This window comes from Poecilia mexicana, unplaced genomic scaffold, assembly GCF_051168715.1.
Source record: "Poecilia mexicana isolate PSO_F unplaced genomic scaffold, ASM5116871v1 scaffold_6, whole genome shotgun sequence".
NCBI lineage: Eukaryota > Metazoa > Chordata > Actinopteri > Cyprinodontiformes > Poeciliidae > Poecilia > Poecilia mexicana.
This window is the reverse complement of record NW_028263375.1, coordinates 32,077,773-32,097,682: the sequence shown is the minus strand read 5'-3', so window position 1 is coordinate 32,097,682 and position 19,910 is coordinate 32,077,773. Positions and strand designations below refer to the sequence as shown.

At 40.0% G+C, this 19,910-nt stretch overlaps 1 protein-coding gene and 1 long non-coding RNA gene across 5 annotated transcripts; one reads left to right on the top strand and one right to left on the bottom strand.

Annotated features, from left to right (window-relative positions):
• The first annotated feature begins 334 nt into the window (after positions 1-334).
• On the top strand, positions 335-16,128 carry rfwd3 (ring finger and WD repeat domain 3). Of its 4 annotated transcripts, none has more exons than XM_088006601.1 (13): positions 335-527; positions 3,061-3,341; positions 3,429-3,691; positions 3,878-3,921; positions 4,841-5,038; positions 5,128-5,219; positions 6,234-6,348; positions 9,323-9,563; positions 10,904-11,051; positions 11,631-11,807; positions 11,960-12,174; positions 14,534-14,748; positions 14,938-16,128. In XM_088006601.1, the coding sequence occupies exons 2-13, from the start codon at positions 3,061-3,063 to the stop codon at positions 15,079-15,081; spliced, it is 2,133 nt and encodes a 710-aa protein (XP_087862727.1). In that variant the 5' UTR covers positions 335-527; the 3' UTR covers positions 15,082-16,128. The 4 variants fall into 4 exon arrangements, with proteins under 4 accessions (XP_087862727.1, XP_014830107.2, XP_087862725.1 ...); XM_014974621.2 differs by having other exon boundaries at positions 3,875-3,921; XM_088006599.1 differs by having other exon boundaries at positions 3,854-3,921.
• Positions 16,129-17,192: 1,064 nt separating this feature from the next.
• LOC148159506 (uncharacterized) lies at positions 17,193-18,870 on the bottom strand. Its single transcript, XR_015763097.1, has 2 exons — positions 18,427-18,870; positions 17,193-17,959 (listed from the first exon to the last, which is right to left on the bottom strand). It is a non-coding gene; the product is annotated as an uncharacterized LOC148159506 (long non-coding RNA).
• Positions 18,871-19,910: the final 1,040 nt, after the last annotated feature.

Here is a 19,910-nt window from a genome sequence, read left to right as displayed (position 1 = left end):
CCAGATTTTCAATAGAGATTCCATTTCCATTGTGAAGATGAAACTATACAACAAATGTTTGCTATATTGTCTGAAATATAAAGATTAAAGAGTTCAATATTTCTTAAATTAACATAAATTAAACATTATCGAATTATTATATAGGAGTTCAATATTTGATAGTTGTCAAATCTTTGATAAATTCTCACATTGACTCGTTTATTTGAAAACATACACATACGATATGTTTTTTAGGTCGTTTCAGTCCACCATCCATATCAATAGATGGCGGTAATGTGCACCTAGCGTTTTTTTTGGCAACCGACAAATAACCCTAAAAAGAGGAAGAAGAATTCTCTCATACCGCTCTAGAGGCGGGGCTGAATGTGCGTGAGCCGGGAGATTCGACTCCTGACCTGAATGTTTACTGTTGTATGAACCGCAAATAATTTACAAACCCACTAAAATGGAATCCTCTAAACTTAGCCTTTGCTAACCATGTGGTTACATAGTGGGATTATCCGGAGGTGGACCAAGTGCTGTTAACTGTGAGTGTTTGTGTGTCTCCAACCGTTTTACTTCTGTTTACAGCTACGCAACAACAGTTCATGCTAGCTAATTACCTAAACCAACAAACAGCAGAAATGTCTTAACAGTTCTACTACACTAATAGTACAATGAGTTGTCGTCAATTCTGCCTGTGTATAACGTTATCAAGGGCGCAACATTTAAGGCAATGTTCGATTAAGGACTTTTATCATAGCAAATCCTAGGTAGTTTAATCAAAAGTGCTTAGGGATATCAGGTAAAAACATACAGAAAGTATTTAACAATATGAATTAGATGAGGCTGTTTAAAATGCAATGCAATGTTTCAGTATGTGCAACTGCTCTCTTTGCAGTTTGCAGGCCTCGGTATGACTGCGGTGTTTAGTTCAGAGCTTAGCCGCCAGCACAGCGACAGCAGCAGCAGCGTGGACTTTATGAAGAGTATTGGTCTTAGTGCAGTTTTGGTTACAGTATACATATTTTATAATGCATCACGTAAAAGACGCTTTTCTGGGGCTTGTGTTTCCGGATGGTTCAATTTATGGAGCCTTTATTTTAACTAGGTGATCAACTAACATCTTGGCGCTAACCTTGCGGGACATAAAACTTGTTAAAAATGTCTAATTCGTTTGTAAAACAAAACAAAACGATCTTTTGTTTCGTTTAAAATGTAATCGGAGCCAGTCACCAGAAATGCTTCATTTTGACGAAGACCATGGATCTACAATGTTAACATGCTGAGAACGAAAATACTAAGTTTGATCTGATGATTTCAGTGTAGGTAAATGAAAATATCTGTATATAAAAATATTTAATTCATTAAGATTAAATTTACACACAATGTCAATCACTGTTTGCTGTTAACTTGTTTACAATCTGATGATGGGAGTTCTGTTTTTTGTATTTTCATTCGGTTTGTTCACAAACACATCTCAGCAAATTTGAATCAAATATCCGCGACTGTTTATTACAGTGGGTACGAAAAGTATTCAGACCCCCTTAATTTTTTTTCACTTTGTTTCATTGTAGCCATTTACTAAAATCAATAAAAGTTCATACATGAGTGTTCATTCTCATGAATGAACGTGAGAACATGTTCATTCTCAGTGATTCCCAAAAAAAGATTGGAATCTTTTAAAAAAAAAAAAACAAAAACAAAAACAAAACAGAAATGTAGAAATTTTTGCAAATTTATTAAAAGAAAAAAAATATCACATGGTTATGACTCATAAGTATTCAGATGCTTTGCTGTGACACTCATATTTAACTCGCATGCTGTACTTTTTTTCTGATCCTCCTTGAGATGATTCTACTCCTTCACTGGAGTCTGTGTTTAATTAAAGTGATTGGACTTGGTTAGGAAAGGCACACAGCTGTTTATATAAGACCTCACAGTTCATGTCAGAGCAAATGAGAATCATGATGTGGAAGGAACTACCCAAGGAGCTCAGAGACACAACTGTGGCAAGGAACAGATCTGGCCAAGGTCACTAAAGAATTTCTGCAGCACTCAAGGTTCCTAAGAGCACAGTGGCCTCCATAATCCTTAAATGGAAGTAGTTTGGGACGACCAGAACTCTTCTAGACTTGGCCCTCTAGCCAGACTGAACAATCAAGGGAGAAGAGTCCAAAGATCACTGCACTCGGGAGATGGGAGAAAGTTCCACAAAATCAGCTATCACTTCAGCCCTCCAGCAGTCGGCAGAGTGGTCGGATGGAAGCCTCTCCTCAGTGCCAGACATCTGAAAGCCTTCATAGAGTTCTCCAAAAAACACACAAAAGACTCCCAGACTGAGAAATAAGATTCTCTGGTGTGATGAACTTTTTGGTGTTAATTCTAAGTGCTGTGTGTGGAGGAAACCAGGCACTGCTCATCACCTGCCCAATACAATCCCAATAGTGAAACATGGTGGTGACAGCATCATGCTATGGGATGCTTTTCAGCTGCAGGGACAGGACGACTGATTGCAACTAAAGGAAAGATGATTCGGCCAATTACGGAGAGATCCTGAAGAAAACCTCTTCCAGAGAGCTCAGGTCCTCGATTGGGCTGAAGGTTCACCTTCCAACAAGACATCGATCCGAAGCACACAGCTAGAATAACAAAGGAGTGGCTTCAGAACAACTCTGAGACATTTCCTGACTGGCCCAGTCAGAGTCCTGACCTAAACCCAACGGAGCATCTCTGGAGAGATCTGAAACTGGCTCCACCAACGTTCACCATCCAACCTGATGGAACTGGAGAGGATTGGCAAGGAAGAGGCAGAGGATCCCCAAATTTTCTACTCAATACTGAGCAAAGGATTTCAGTCTTTCTTTTTCAATAAATTTGTTATGCATGCAGCTTAAGTTTTCTATTCAACCTATATGATTTGGAAATCTTGCACTCATCATTTATTTACTTAGGTAATGAAAACATACGGACTAAGTCCAGGCATTAAGTATGTGCTCAACTTCTTATACATTACTTTGTTACATAGTTTAGATACAGATAAATGATCTGTCATCATTTCTGTTTTTCTACTCTAAGCAGATGGAGGCCATGGAGATAGACTCGCCTGTGGTCCCTCCAGTTGCTGGTGGTGCGGTTGCAGCTGTTGGTGAGCCTGAGGATGTTGAAGCCCCTCTAGTCATCTCAGACTCTGGAAGCAGCACTGAGGTAGATGAGGATGAAGATGATGGTGCTGGAGCTCAGCAGGCGGTTCAGGCTTCTTTCAGGCTTCCTGCCACCTGGGCCTTCAGTCAGAGGGCCGTACATGGAGTCCCAGCTGTGCCTTCAGTAACCCAGGGGGTACCGATGAGGAGGTCACTCAGGTGGGGACCTTTCCCACTGTTCTTCTCCCAGCTGTTGTGCTTCGTCCAAAGCATCATTGCAGGGTTGACCTTGTGTTTGTGCTCCAGACAGGGTCTCAGGGTCCATTACCCCAGCCAGACGGCAGCACCTTCCAGAGGATTCCCGGACTTCCTGCTCCGAGCACCAGCTGCCAGTACAACTCAGCCAGAGTCCGGCAGCACCACTGAGGCCAGTGAGTCCGAGTCTGAGGAGGAAACGGCAGAAAGCACAGCTGTTGGGGCGGAGGCCTCATTACATTTACCTTCTGCTAATGCTGCCACCCAGCAGCCTCAACCAGAAGCAGCAGCAGTAACAGCAGCAGCAGCGCCCAGTAAGACTGACAGAAATTCACCTTGATGGTGTTTGGTAGCATGTTGGTTGTTTTTGTTAAATTATATAGTAGTATTTCTGCTGATCAGTGTTTTAAATAACTTTTTATGACCTTGAAAGACTGTTTCTTCCTCCTCGTCTAAGTCTTTGTAAAATATTGTAGGTCGTACTGAAGCTGTTTCAGCAGCAGCAAACGAGGCTGGGGGCTACGCTCAAATCCAGGACCATCAGGTACTTAGTGGTTTAGCCCTCCTGTTTATGTCTAATGTTTTGATCTAGTGATTTTTTTTTTTTTTTCCATTTTTAAAAATTTGGAACATTAAGGAATGTAGGTATTGGTCGTCATTCACATACAGGAATCATGTTTTATTTAATCCTTTTAAAATGAAACAATTTATTTTCCCCTTTGTTCAATTTATGGAGCCTTTATTTTATTCCCCTTTGTGGGAAAATAAATGCATGAGTGAAAAGCATGTGTGGGTTTTCTCCTTGTACTCTGGCTTCTTCCCACTGTCCAAAAACATGACTGTTAGTCAATTAGTCTCTAACGTCTGTCTGTCTGTCTGTCTGTCTGTCATAACAAAAGATAAATAATTTTATGGGTTTAATAAGAAATGTGAAATTGTAAAGTATGAATTAAGAAAATATTATATCCTTTACGCATTTATCAAGTCAGTGTCTGTAATGATGTAACTAAAGAAAAGTACAGACATCACAAGGATTCTTAGCATTAGAGGAGTCAGCAGAAACCTAATCCTCCATATGAGAGAAATTTTCTTTTTCACATGAAAAAAACAAAAGAAAAGCACAGAATTTCTTGTAGAAGAGTTATGTTGGTGTGCAATCACATTAGGCTTCTGTTATTTTATTACTTATGCTGTATAGTGAGAGATTAGGATATTTTACCTGTCTGTAAAATGTTAGTTAATTTTGGAGCACTTTTGTGTCCTCTGAAAAAGTACTAACGGTAAGAACGGTTGTGAACTGTAATGGACGTTAAGATTCACCAAAGTCTGAACAAATGCCACCACTACGGAATACAACTATAGCATCAGATGTTTCACAAAACGTCTATTGTCCATAACCACACAACAATTTTGACCTGCCTGCAGCATCGGACCTCCACTAACTGTAATCATCTGACCTCCAGCCGACCCCTGCAGCCCCGTCTTCATCCCAGCCAAGCCGCAGTGGCGACAGCGAAGGCGAAACGTGCTCCATCTGCTTTGAGGTGTGGACCACAGCAGGCGAACACCGGCTCTCTGCTCTGCGCTGCGGACACCTCTTTGGCAACACGTGCATCAAACGCTGGCTCAAGGCTCAGGGCTCGGCTGCTAAATGTCCACAGGTGAGCAGAGACATATCAGTCCCACTATGACGAAAATTTATTCTTTATCCCCCCTCTCCCCTGTATTTAATATGTTTTCTTGTTTTCAGTGCAACAAGAAAGCAAAGCATTCAGACATTGTGCTGCTGTACGCTCCAAAGCTGAGAGCCCTGGACAACTCTGAGCAGGAGAGCCTGAAGAGGTAGATATTAGTGCTGAAACGATTAATCGTGATGAATCGGCTATTGAAATAATCGTCAACTACTTTAATCAACAACTAGTATTGATTGATTGTTAAACCGGCAATACAGACTCAAAAAAGGCTATTTGCTGAAAAAACAACATATTTAGAGCAGGAAAACTGTACAAAATATCAAAATACATTCTGCATTTAAGATGAACACATTTTTGTCTGTAAATGTTTTAGCTAAAACTCCTCAAGTGGAAGTTTTCGCTTCGGTCGGATCAGAATCACTAAAGGAATGCTGGTATTGCATTCCAGGCAATACAACAAATGTTTATTTTCTTACATAAATGTATTTATTGATTTATTCTTTCTGGTCGTTCTGAAGTCACAAATGGAGACCAGATAGACCGGATATCCCACAGTTATGATTTATTTCAGGTTGCTCCAAATAGTGTTTTTTTTTCTTAAAGCAATAACAGTGGACAAACTTGGCGTAGCAGTCAGTTTCCAAGATTTCTCGATTATTTTGGTGTTACTTTAGAAATATTTACAAGGAATTTTCCATATTTTTTCCTTTATTAAGCTACTTCCAAAATCTATGTATAGAAGACAACAGATGAGAAAATCAAGAACTAAAGAGAGAAAATAACAAATTGGACACAAAATATTTTTATTCTTCAAATAATTAATTGGCTCCATTTTTGTTTCTTGCCATATAAATCACTTCACATCAAGGAAAGGTGAGGTAGTGTAAAAGTTAGAAGTCATGTAAACCAAATGTTTTTGATAATTTTTGCATAGGATTTGCAATAAACTTACAAATATGCATCTATGAGAGGCCCCACGGGTCAAAACTTACAAACCCTCTCACATATACTATCAAACTCTCTCACTCGTACTATCAAACCCTTAGACATATAGCATGTGTAAGAGAGTTTGTAAGTTTTGGCCCATGGGGCCTCTCATAGATTTGTCTCCCTCCATGTTGTGCTATGTTTCTATAAAGCTATGGTGTGTGTTTGTATTCAGGAGTTTGGAGCAGGAGCATTCTCTGAGGAGAAAAGCAGAACTGGAGTCAGCAGAATACAAACTCAAGCTTCAGGTTGTCACCAGCAAATTTGGACAGGCACAGCAAGAGCTGCAGGTAGTACTGCCATTAGCTGTTAATCACTTCAGTCAGTTATTGTGCAGTTAATTGAAAATGCATCAACATGTATCCTTTAATCAATCAGAAAAAAACATTTTGATTAAAACCTTTCTTTGTAGATGGACCAGAGCAAGCCAGTAGCATAAAATGTACAAGACCTAATCCACAAACGCATAAACAAGAGACATCACATGGTGTTATTACACATCTGGCCGTTATAGGAGCCCAGTGAGCTGATGACTCTGTTCTTTAACATAGTCTTGAATTGCCTCAAAGTTTTAAGAGATGATCATTTTATTATTCCCGCTGATGAGAACAGAGAGTTTCACTGCCTTTTGGCCCAGTTCATTTCTGACTCAATTATCCATCAGAGGGAGAATGATCAAAGGAATCAGGTGTTCGAAAAGTTAGTACCGTATTTTCTGGACTATAAGGCGCACCGGACTGTAAGACACACTCTCAATTATGGCGTCCATTTCTGTATTTAACCCATACATAAGGCGCACCAGATTATAAGACGCATGCTTATACGTATGTTTATACGGTCAACAAAAAAAAAAAAAAAAAAGGTAACGGAAACAAAACAGTAAGTTTAGTTGAACTTTATTCGACTATGTAACAATACACTCACGTTACTTTTTATTCTTCTTCCACAAATCCATCAAAGTCCTCCTCTTCTATGTCTGAATTGAACAGCTGGTCAGTTTCGCCATCAAACATGTCAGGTTCCCTCTCATCATTGTCGAAGTCAGCCTCGTTTCCAGGTGGCTGTTCAGCAACGATGCCGACTTTCGAGAAAGCTTGGACAACAGTTAAGGCAGATACATTAGCCCAGGCATCCACAATCCATTCACACATGGTGGCGTAACTCGCCCGGCGCTGCCTCCCCGTCTTAGTAAACGTGTGTTCGCAGTTTGTCATCCATCGCTCCCACGCCGCTCGCAAGTTCTTTTTGAATGCCCTGTTTACACCAATGTCCAGCGGTTGGAGTTCTTTTGTTAATCCTCCCGGAATGACTGCAAACTCCGAATTAGTTTGCTTCACTTCCTTTTTCACAGTAGCAGTGAGATGGTCGCGCATGGAGATGAACAGGGACGATGATGCGTGGCAAAACCTATCTGGTTTTTACCGGAGGCATATGCTGCAGAACAAGGACAACAATTCTCTGATTGGTTTATTGCTGCTAGCGTACGTACTTTACGTATTATGTAATGTCCTCTGATTGGTTTATCGCTGCCAGCGTACGGACTGTACACTTTATGTCTCTGTGTCAGGGACAGATTTTGGAATTGAGTGCACACATAAGGCGCACTGGATTATAAGGCGCACTGCTGATTTTTGAGAAAATGTAAGGCTTTTAGGTGTGCCTTATAATCTGGAAAATATGGTATAAGGAACCATGGGCGTAGGTTTGGGTAGGGACGGTAGGGACATGTCCCGACCAATATTCACGGGATATGAAAAAGTCCCGACCAATTTTGCCATATTGGCTCAAAGAACGTGGATCTACGATCTTTGATTAGCAGCAACAGGCGGTGCGCGGAACGGAAGCTTCTTAGTTTGACATTTATTATGAGCCTCCGAGACCGTGTCGGAACGGTGCTGTCGGGGGGATGGGGGGAGGGGGAGTCAGTTGAATCGTCGGACGTTCTTTGATTAGCTGCAAAAGGCGGCGGCTAGCTGGGCACACGCGTCTCCTTCTGAGTCTCCGAGACCATGTCGCCACCAAAAAAAGAAAAGGACAGACATTAGAAGTTATTTCGCTACGTCGGCTGTAAGTACAGTGAGTGGACCCATAAGTTAGATATCTATCACGCAACGCATTTGTTGTAAAGTCCGGTGTTTAGTAAGGTCAGCACTGAATGTGAGGTAGAATAGGTCTGTTAATTATGTAATATTTTTTCTTTTTTATTTTATTATTGATTTCTTCTTATCTGCAATTGTGTTTGCTGTATCCAGAGGATATTTCTTTTGATCTTACTTGTAACGTTTGCTGAATTTTGTAAAGGAAAAAGTAAAGTGTTGAACTGATCTGCTGAGTATGACTGTATCTGGTTGTATACACAAGATGTATGATATGGTTGGGGGGAGGGGGTTATTAAGCCAATGTGGTTTCCCCCCCCCCTTCTCAAAAATGTTCGGTGCTCTTGGGCATTTCACTGTGCTGCCAGGGGGGTGTCAAGGTCCCCACCAAAACTTAGACCGAACCTACGCCCTTGTAAGGAACCAATCGATACAGAATCAGTGATGGATTACAAATGTTTGTTTCAACGAGTTTTTCTTGCAGCAAGGAGAGACATTCAAAAGTACTTTATTAATCCCAAAGGGAAATTAAATGTTACAACTCATATTCATTCAAAATTCTTCAGTTATAGTAGATGGTGATGGCAGGTTGCAGTCTATATTACAGAAAAGAAGTTAAAAGTTCATAGGTCAGAGCATTCTCTGATTCTGCTTTACACACACCTGTCTGTGTAAAGAGGCATCCATGTGGTTTTGCAGCTTTGCGAAGAAAAAGAAACAGACTGGTAGATGACAATTCTCACCTCATACACAGGAAATGAACTTGTGAATGCTGCAAATGTTGAGCAAAGTAAACTTTCCCACAGTCAAACCTCATCTTGCTCAGCTAGACTATCTGGAAACATAAGACAAAACAAACAATAAATGAGCAAATAACAAATGAAAAACAGAGTAATCAATAAAAGTGAAATAATCAATATGACGAGTAAAAATACAAAATGTATGAGTAGATAAGTACCAACAAGGAGCCTTTTAACAAGGTATGAGAAACTCTTGTTTCTAAAAGAGAAACCCAATTTAGGTTTTAGCTTAGAAACCCGTTTGTCAAACTTTTTTGATTCTATAAAGCAGTAGCCCAGTTTTTAAGCTGCGTGTCTGGTAAAAACCTAACCCTGATCAGGTTTTGAACTATGTACTCAACTCTGCCTCTGTCTGCATGTTTTTGTAGGAGCTGAAGGCCTTGATGGCCCAAACTGGAAGAAGTTCGGCTCCACCCTCTTCCTCCTCCTTTTCCTCCTCCTCCGTGTTCAGCATGTCTCAGAGGGCAGACGGCTCAAGGACAGCTCAGTACAGCTTCTCTAAGGCGGTGCTGGTGTCTCAGACAGGCGGCTGCAGAGTTCTGTCCTACTGTGAACCTCTGTGCTGCCTGCTGGCCTCACAGCCCTCCCCTCACTCTACTCTAGTGCCTGGTAACCTGCAGTCTTATTTCCATCTTGTATCAGGAGTTAATTTTACAGAACTTGTTTTACTGTGTCTGCTTCTTTTAGCGTTTTACTTCTCTAGAATCTTTGTCGTCCTAAACAGATTAATTAGATTATTTGTTTTAATCTGCTGCAGTTCCTGTCTGAAGCCAATAATTGCGACAGCTCTCAGACATTTATCATGATGCCATCTGTCAGTCATTCCAAATGACCAATCAATTTGTCCTTACCTGGAGAAAGTGAATCTCAGTTTACCTTTATGAATTCGCTGCAGTCAGAGAGATTTGTTGGAAAATAATCTGAAGAAATGGTGAAACTTTGTCAGTGGGAGATGTAAAAGATGGATAAATGCCTGTGGTCGACATCATGAACAGCTGAATACTACAGCTGAAAAAAAACAGACTGGTAGATGACAATTCTCACCTCATACACAGAAAATGAACTTATGAATGCTGCAAATGTTGAGCAAAGTAAACTTTCCCACAGTCAAACCTCATCTTGCTCAGCTTGACTATCTGGAACTAAAACATGTTCATCTGTATGAAGGCGTTAGTCATCATTACATCGTATGATTAATGGTCAAATTAAAGATGAATGTGTCAAACTGAGTCCAAAACAATAACTATGTGCTGTGGCCATAGATGGACACAGTTTCTTAGTAAAGCAGTAACCTTTCAGGCATGTGATACAAATATTCATAAACAGCCTGACAGACATGATGAAAACAGTTCACATATGTACTATTGGTAATTTCTCACTTGCTTTTGCAAGTTCAAAATGTGCACAATACAACCGTGACTCACAGATAAAGACAGAAAACATGACTGGTCAATTATTTTGGAAGATTAAAAAAATATAATGATAAACTAGATCACAAATATCCTTCAGCAATGCTGTTTTGAGCAACAGGACAACCTAATAATTCCATCGCATATGTGTTACAGCATATTATATTTGCTGCATGTTCCACAAAGATGCAGTTGGACTGCAAAAACACACACACAACCCCCCTCCCCCACCATGATTAAACTTTGATATTCTACCATGTTATTTCACAAAGAAAAATGAATTTCAACAGCCACCAAAGAGCAGAAAACCACCACATAACCAAAGGAATGTTGAAGATTAAACAAATACAAGGAATCTTCACCTTACAACTGTGTTTGTCAGGCGTTTGGTCTACACTTTTATGGGTTTCATGTTAATCGTCGGGGCTGTATGTCTTGTTTTTTGTTTTAAGTTTGTCCCCGGAGTCGACATTCAAAACATTAGACTAGGGCTGAGGAGTGACATGGAAGTGAAGGTATTTTTCTGGTGTATCTGTTCAGGTTGTGGGGTGAAGAAGGTGAGCTTGGTGAACATGAAGGCCAGTCAGTACGTTCCTATCCACAGCAAACAGATAAGAGGTCTGTCGTTCAGCAGAGAGAACAGCCTGCTGCTGTCTGCTGCACTGGACAACACCGTTAAACTGACCAGGTAAGAACAACGAGGGCGGTCTCTAAGGTGCTGTGCAAGTAAGCAGTGGTAACCTCTCTAGCAGATTTATCGGGATTAACAAATGATTGACTGTGGCCTAAAAGGGATTTTGATTAAAGATGCTATACAAAACACTGAAGCTGAATTGGATGATTTCAGAATGTGGTGTTAATCTACTGAAATGGAAAAAGTATCCTAGAGGAAGAGCGGTGACTGAAATCTCCTGGTATTACCATGGTTACTTCAGGGTGTTTTGTTTTGGTCTGTGAAGAGTTAAACGGATGACGTCAAATTCAGCTTTCCAGATGAGAAAACATGACACAGATTTAAAACTGACAGTCCAAAATCACAATTGCATGCAATCACCTTTTTGTAACTTGTTCAGCAGAACACTATGTGGTAGAGCAAGCACTCTATTATGCAAGTAGTGAACAATTCTGGGGCTATAGTTGAAGCATAAGGCACAAAGTGTTGGGGAATCCAGACAGAGCTGAAACTCTGCTGCAGGCTTCCTATATGTGCCAAAATCTTCAGAAATATGCCTTCTCTTGTGTTTGTTCATAAGTACTTGCTTTGCAGCTTGCTTACCAACACGGTGGTTCAGACCTATAAGACGGATAAACCTGTGTGGAGCTGCTGCTGGTCTTTGGACAACAGCAACTACATCTACGCTGGTCTGAGCAATGGCTCTGTGCTAGTTTATGACACCAGGGACACCAGCACTCACATTCATGAGCTGGAACCTCTTCGCTCCAGGTAAAATCTCACTAAAAACACTTGACAAGCATTACAACTCTTTCTGCAGTGAGCGGTATTTTTGATGGTTCAGTAGAAATTGGCATCTGCACATTAGGACACAACTTACTGTCTCGTATTCAGTCTAACATCGGGGATCTCTGGTGTTTTAGGTGCCCAGTGGCGTCGTTGTGCTACATCCCGCGTGTGGCGTCCAGCTCTTTCCCCTGTGGTGGGCTGATTGCTGGCTCACTTGAGGGTGCTTGTTTCTGGGAGCAGGAGAATGAGACCACCTACAGACCCCACATTCTGCCTCTAGAGAGTGGCGGCTGCACAGACATCCAGGTGGACACTGAGAGCAGACACTGTCTGGTCACATACCAGCCTGGTAAGACCGCATTCACACTGTCATAATTAGACAGTAGCAGTAGCAACAGTGGACAGCTTGGATTGTGTTGGTAATGCTGCTGCAATCCAACATACTGAGCATCCATGCAGTGAAATCAGCAAGGAATAGTTCTTGTTTACCAGCAAGAAACCTGTAGCAGAACCAGAACCTAGTTCAGTGTTGGTGTCCTTCTGCCATGACCGATAAGACAGAACAGACACAAAAAGAAAACAGAGGCACTGGTCCAGGAGTTCTGTCTTTCTTTCTGTCTGTCTGTACTATACATATATATAAATAAACAAATAAATAAATTCCCTTCTCACCCTCTGCGGGTGGTCTCTCTCTCCCTCTCTCTCTCTAACTCTCTCTCTCTCTCTCTCTCTCTCTCTCTCTCTCTCTCTTTTATATATATATATCCTCTGAGCTCGGGTCCTCTACCAGAGGCCTGGGAGCTTGAGGGTTCCTCCAGTATCTTGGCTGTGCCTAGAACTGCACATTTCTGGACTGAGATGTCTGATGTGGTTCCTGGGATCTGTTGTAGCCACTGCTCCAGTTTGGGGGTGACTGCCCCGAGGGCCCCGATGACCACAGGCACCACTATGGTCTTCACCTTCCAGGTCTTTTCCAGTTCCTCACTGAGGCCCTGGTATTTCTCCAGTTTCTCGTTCTCCTTTTTTCTGATGTTGTAGTCACTTGGTATTGCTACATCCACCACAATGGCTTTCCTCTGTTCTTTTTCCACCACCACAATGTCCAGTTGGTTTCCATTTTGTCTGTCTGGATCTGGAAGTCCCACAGGATCTTAGCTCGGTCATTCTCCACCACCTTTGGGGGTGTTCCCCACTTTGATCTCGGGGCTTCCAGTCCATATTCTGCACAGATGTTTCTGTGCCCACCACTTGGTTATGTTGTTCCATGTATGCTTTCCCTGCCAGCATCTTGCACCCTGCTGTTATGTGCTGGACTGTCTCAGGGGCCTCCTTGCACAACCTACACCTTGGGTCTTGTCTGGTGTGGTAAATCTGAGCCTCTATTGCTCTGGTGTTTAGGGCCTATTCCTGTACAGCCAGGATGAGGGCATTTTTCCAGCCATTGATAGGATGAAGTGATAGCTGACTGGATAGCTCAATTGGCAAGTCATCAGTCTTTCACCTGGGAAACCCGGGTTCAAATCCAGGCTGGGGCAAAAGATAAAAGATACAACAGTGAAATTGAGCTATCCAGTGTGGGTCCTTAGGTAAGACCCTTTGAGCCTACCTCATACCATGAGAGACATTGATAAGCACGACATGTTTGGCCAGGCGACGTCTGCGTTAGGTGCTGGGGAACCAGAGCACCTTGATGAAAAATGGGCTACTGGAACAAGACGGAAATGGGTGAGAGGTGAAAACTTGGATCTGTTGGAATACTACTACTCAAGTAACCCTAATGAGAGAGGCTATTTTATATGTAAACATTTTGACTGTATAGTGTGAGACAGATAAACTGTGAATAAATCACGTTCCTCTGCTTTCTCCCAGTGCCAACTAGAAACATACAATCAGAGCCAGGAGGTGGGTCTTAGCGCTGTCAATCAAGCTTATATACTTGCTACTCCCTCACTCCTTGCCTCTCTGTTACACTACAGTTTCTTCTTGATAGCCAAGTTTGTTGTGAATTTTCAGGCTAGTTAGCATGACTGCAGATGAACAGTTTTTGTTGAACGGTAAGATGTTTCTCCACCATTAGCACATTGAGCTGCGTGTACACAGTGTGACAGCAGGGCTAAAACCCTTCTCCTGGCTCTGATTGGTTGTTTGTCACAGGAAGCGTGCAGTTCTTCAGACGTCAGCAGTAGAACAGGGAGAAGTTTTAGGAGCTCAATTGTTTCACAAATTATCTGTCTCGCATCATACTTTCACGAGTTAGTGACTGTTATAACAAATGTGTTTAAAAAACTTTTTTTTAATCTTAAAAGATAAATCCTGCAGCTTAGAAGAAAAGTAAAAAGTTATTGGCAGCAGTTGTAGCTCCTTTGGAGGCTTCATCTAGTAGAGAAACACAGCTGAGCTGATAAGTTCTGAGGCAGATTTTGAATTTTTAACTCATGCAATAAAAGCTCAGTCATTCTCTACGACTAGAAGAGAGATGGGGCTAAAGAGGGTCACTTAATGTTGACGGTGTGCATTGTTACCCTGAAAGTAAAACAGTTTTAGGTTTTTGTTGTATTCCCCTGTATCCCCTCACTTCAACTACAGTCAGCTCACTACAGAGCTGCATGCATGCTCCTGCTCCAAACTGGTTGTGTTGCTTTGGGCCTGACGGTTATGTTTCTGAACCTCGGGGCTGTTTATGTTAGTAAATGTTGTCCACGCTGCAGGACGCTCCCATCAGACTCTACGATGCGTCCTGATGGCGCTGACTCGCGCGCCTCAGCTAGACGCCAGTCAGCTGCCCAGCTGCTCCTGCTCCCCTGTGCAGACATTCAGCGCTGGCTCCTCCTGCAAATTGCTGACCAAGAACACCATCTTCAGGCATCCTGAAGGTCGTGGGATGTTGGTATGTGCTGGGGACGAGGCCTCCAACTCCACCATGGTAGGTCCTGTGTACACTTAATTTTTGTTTTTTTCTCTGTCAGGCTATTTTAAGAAATGTCTACATTTCAGTTCAACATTTTTGGATTAATGAACTCAACTTGATTATAACTGAGTTGCACTACAAAGCAACTAAATTTTGATCCATCTTATCTTCCTAATGCACTCTGTTTGCTCTGCCCCTCCCCAGGTGTGGGATGCAGGAAGTGGCTCTCTGCTTCAGAAGCTTCCAGCTGACCTACCAGTGTTGGACATCAGCCCCTTTTCTGTGAATGGAGAGAATTTTCTGGCCTCTCTCACAGAGAAGATGGTGAAACTTTACAAATGGGAGTAAAGGAGGACATCTTGGCTTTGTTCCAGTTGCAGTCAGACCACAAGGAAAGTGATTAGACTGAAGTGTTGGACATTATATGCTGCTAAATATTTTCTCTAACAGATTACTGGCTGAGTCAAGTCAGAACACCTTCCCTGTTCCTTTTTTTTCAGGTAAAACTGCAAATTTATGTTGGTGTGATAAGATTGTTTAAATACCAGAGTTCTGTTTTAGCTCCTCAGCTGCAGATGCGCTTGTGGGTCATGCTCTTCTGTTCTGAGTCTGATGAAAGGGAAAGCTTTGAGAAAACATTTGTCCTGCGGTTTTAGAAATTATGCAGATAACTGACAAACCCATTAGATACATTACTGCTAAGCAACTAGCATCAAAATCAGAAACATGTCGATTACAGATGAAAACAACTTCTTCAACGTCTCTCTTTCAGTTGATCTAGTCTCAGACGTATAAGGCTGCTGTGTTTACGACACCCACTGTTGGATTAGAAATATAATTTAATCTGCAGTTGCTTAATTATACTGATTATAAATTATGAATTCAGTTGACTTAAATTGAAAATGGGCACCAGAATTGGTAAATACCTGTTCAGGTTTTTTAACCTGATATTAAAGCATGTCAGTTTATGTTCAGAACCTCAGAGAACCTTTCTAAAGCCAGAGATCTTGATGTTCACTCCAACATTTAAAAAGAACCAAGACATAAAGACCTGGGGCTGGAGGTGTTAGCTCGTAGTGCCACTTCAGCATTCAAACCGGAAGAGGAAGAAAATCAAAGTCAAATGTCAACATGGAGATAAAATCTGTTTTACCAGAAATTGTGATCATTATCAATTAATTTCTAACTGGTTAAACTGAGTTGTTGCAAAGGTCTGCTGTTTTTACACACATTCATCACACAGAAACTTCAAGTGCCAAAGGAATACTAGTCTTATAAATCAAACTTCTATTTTTAAGGAAAGTTATATGTATATTTCTTACCAGCTGTTTGTGTACAACTTCGGAGTTAATAAAAACTGCATTTTTTTTTTTATTATTATTCTGGCGTTCAGAATTGTCTGAGCTTGTGTTTTGTGAAGTCTTACAGGCTCTTTGACAGCATTGCTGTCTAGACATAATTTTTTTCTTAACACACATTTAAAATTCAGGACTTACCCAGTGAGTTAGTCATGAGTGTTTTTTTTTTTTTATCATTATACATTAAATATGTTAAGTCCCTTCTCCCTCCAACCATGTAGTTCTAGAAGCCATCTGTTATCTGTAGACTGTTGCTAGGTTGCTATCTACATTAGGAAACAAATTGAACATATATCAATATATCTATGTGTATCTTTGTATTATTTTACTAACTCACAAGAAATGTCATTTTAAGGACAAATGTCAGATTTTTTTTTACAAAAATAAATGATAGAATTAATCATACAGAAAGATTTAACCAGAGGTGCAAAAAGTGGATAGCTTCACGCTATGCGACTTCACGTTATGTTTTCTAATACTTTAGGTCCATCAAACACAGCGCTAGATATCTGCTGATCTTGATGAGTCTGAAGTGGTTCAGTGAACTTACAACTTATCACACTTGGAGCTCTTTTATTGGTTAAAGTAGATTAGAGTGTCATATTTCTCAATGAGTTTAATTGACATTAACCTTCATTTAGATATGTTATCACATCATGGGGTAACACTTTATTTGAAGGGGGTTGAATAAGTCTGTCATAAACATGACATAACACCTGTCATGAACATCAATAAGTCTTCATGAATAGTTATGACTGTTGTCATAAAGCGTCATTTGGTAAATAATGACTTTTAATACAAAGTTGACATTATTCAAAATGTCTTTGTTATGACAGCTTGACATTATTCTAGACAAAATGTCTTCGTTATGACAACTTGTCATTAACCTCGCCAAAAATGTTTTTGTTATGACAACTTGTCATTAACCTCGCCAAAAATGTCTTCGTTATGACAACTTGTCATTAACCAAGAAATCATGATCTAACATAAATTTGTCATAATAGTAGTCATGATTTAATTATTACACTAGCAAAAGCTTTAACAAAACAATGATTAATATTTCCACTCCCTGAAATAAAGCAAAACAAGTAGGACAAGCAATAAAGATTTCACTAAGCTTTATTACACGGTCAAATGATTTAATAACAGACTCATTAACAATTTCTTTTACATCAACTAAAGTGGAACAAGTAGCACCAGTTATGAATATGTCATTAAGTGTTATTACAGTGTCATTAATATTAACTGTTACCTCAAGTAAAGTGAAACAAGTTACAACAGTTATGACAGTCATTAATATTAACTTTTACCTCAAGTAAATTGAAACTAGTAGCAACAATTATAAAGATGTAATTTAGTATTACAGTGTCAAATGCAATGCTAACAGTGTTATTGATATTAAGTCTTACCTCAAATGAAGTGAAACACACTGGACTACTTATAACTACCATCATAACTGTAGAACAAACCCTTTGTACATTGGAATAAAACAAAAGATAACTTGTTCTAAGATAACAGAGGGTTTAACGTCTGGTCAGTATATTGTTACTCTGAAATGCTGATTGAAAAACTAAAACAGAATTACTTATTCTTTAACTTAAGAAAATAGGTTCTTTCAACAGTAACATTTTTTTGCTTTGATTATGTCAGCCATCTCCTTCGTAATAGTCTTCCTGTAATGCTCTGAAAACAGGAGATCTTCTTCTTGTCTTCATTTCCTGGAAGCAGCTCTTTGAAGGTGTCCAGAAATGCTCAGAAATTACAGCTGTTCTTGCAATAGTTAATCATGGCAAAAGCCTTTTCATGAATTCAAACTTGGTGAATCTGTTCTGGACATTCTCATAGTCAGTGATGACTCAGTTCATTCACTTAAAAAAGAACAAAAACAAAAAACAATGTCAACATATCCCAGCATTTATTTAAATACCATTTCAAAAATGTCCCTTGCTGCACACTGTCAGAATGGTAGACTGGCAGACAAATGCCTAGTTAACATGACTGGTTGTTATAAAGTGCAATACAATTATTTCTTAATACAAGTGGAATAATAACTGGAGCTGAACAAAATTATTCTGATCAAATATTTGTCTGGCAGAAGTTCAGACAGACTGCCACTGTTATTCGAATGCATCATTTAACATATAGTTTTAGGCACATGAGTGCATCTTTTTACTTAATGATCATTCTAAATTATTTCTAACCAGATACTCTAACTTAGGGTTGTTTGCAAGAAGCTTATTAATAAATAAATAGATTTAACATCAGTTTTAGTTGTCTAAAACGTAACTTAACTCAGCTGATGAATGTTGATTCCTGCTCCCCATTCCCCACTTACCTGGCTGTCCCACTCCACTTCACATGGTGAAAATATTAACACAAAAACGACTTACTTAATTTTCTTGGGGAATATTTCATCTGCTTCTTTCTCTTTGGTCAAATAGGAACTTCTTTCTCTGGTGGCTGGTCCTTATTATCATCCTCCACACTCGTAGCATGTCTTCATTAGCCAACTTTGTCCTCCCCACCATGTGTCCTTAGGCTAGCCTGGGTCTTCATGTGGCTAAACTTGCCAAAGCAAAGAACACAAGCACTGTGTCACATCAGCCAAGTCGCTAAATAATGCACATGAAGGATAACTTTGACTAATATATTAGCTTTTAATTTGCTAGATTAAAATTGGAGGGGGAAAAAACAATTTGTCTGTCTTTAAAATATATTTAATATTAAGGGCTAACGTTACAGTAATTGTTTAATAACTTTAGCTAACATTAACTTACAGCAAGGTAGGATTGGCTTGAATTGCTTATAGCTAACATTGCAGAGAAAGAGAACATAGTCAATGTTATTTTCTCAAAGAAAATGTAAAGTTAATAAGACACATACCTCATATGTATTAGGTATCAAACTTCGGCTTCTTTTTAAACAGGAGGTCTGGCCGTTATAACTTGTGTTAGGTTTGCGCCACAATATGGAAGATTTCTTCTTCACCAACACACTGCACGCCTGTTCGTGCACTGCTGCCTCTCACTGGTGGAGATGGTGTATTGCACTACTTAGCCCTTGTGTTTAGAAATGGGGTCCATACCAACCGACCCCACACACTTTTATCATTTGCCACAGTTCTCTACGTTTGCCTCAGTCCTCGCACGCACAAGGGTTAAAACAGCCTTAAATAATGTTTCAAATGCTAAGTTCATAAGTGCTTTGTAGACATCTTGCTGTAAAACTTTAGGATCGATTAAATTAAGAAAATTAAGACTAAACAACATGGCAGAGCTTTATAATATTACTACATAAAGCTAATTTTTAAAGCTTAATCGGTAATACTTTTATAACAAATTTATGTCAGATCACGATTTCTTGGTTAATGACAAGTTGTCATAACGAAGACATTTTTGGCGAGGTTAATGACAAGTTGTCATAACGAAGACATTTTTGGCAAGATTAATGATAAGTTGTCATAACGAAGATATTTTGTCTAGATTAATGACAAGTTGTCATAATGAAGACATTTCGAATAATGTCAACTTTGTATTAAAAGTGTCATTATTTACCGAATGACGCTTTATGACAACAGTCATAACTATTCATGAAGACTTATTGATGTTCATGACAGGTGTTATGTCATGTTTATGACGGTGTCATGACAAGTCTTATTCAACCCCCTTCAAATAAAGTGTTACCCATCATGTTGTATAAGCCGCTACTAGATAACTCGGTCAGTACAGTTTATCAGGTCCACGGCTTAACTACTGCCTGTTGTTCCTAAGAAATGTTTGATAAGCCCCAACTTTACAGACATTTTCTCTTCTTTTATAC

Coding starts and splice junctions, on each gene's coding strand:
- rfwd3 (XM_088006599.1), top strand. CDS start 3,061: ATGGAGGCCATGGAGATAGACTCGCCTGTGGTCCCTCCAGTTGCTGGT. Junction 9,564..10,903: donor TCACTCTACTCTAGTGCCTG/GTAACCTGCAGT, acceptor GTATCTGTTCAG/GTTGTGGGGTGAAGAAGGTG. Junction 11,808..11,959: donor CTGGAACCTCTTCGCTCCAG/GTAAAATCTCAC, acceptor CTGGTGTTTTAG/GTGCCCAGTGGCGTCGTTGT.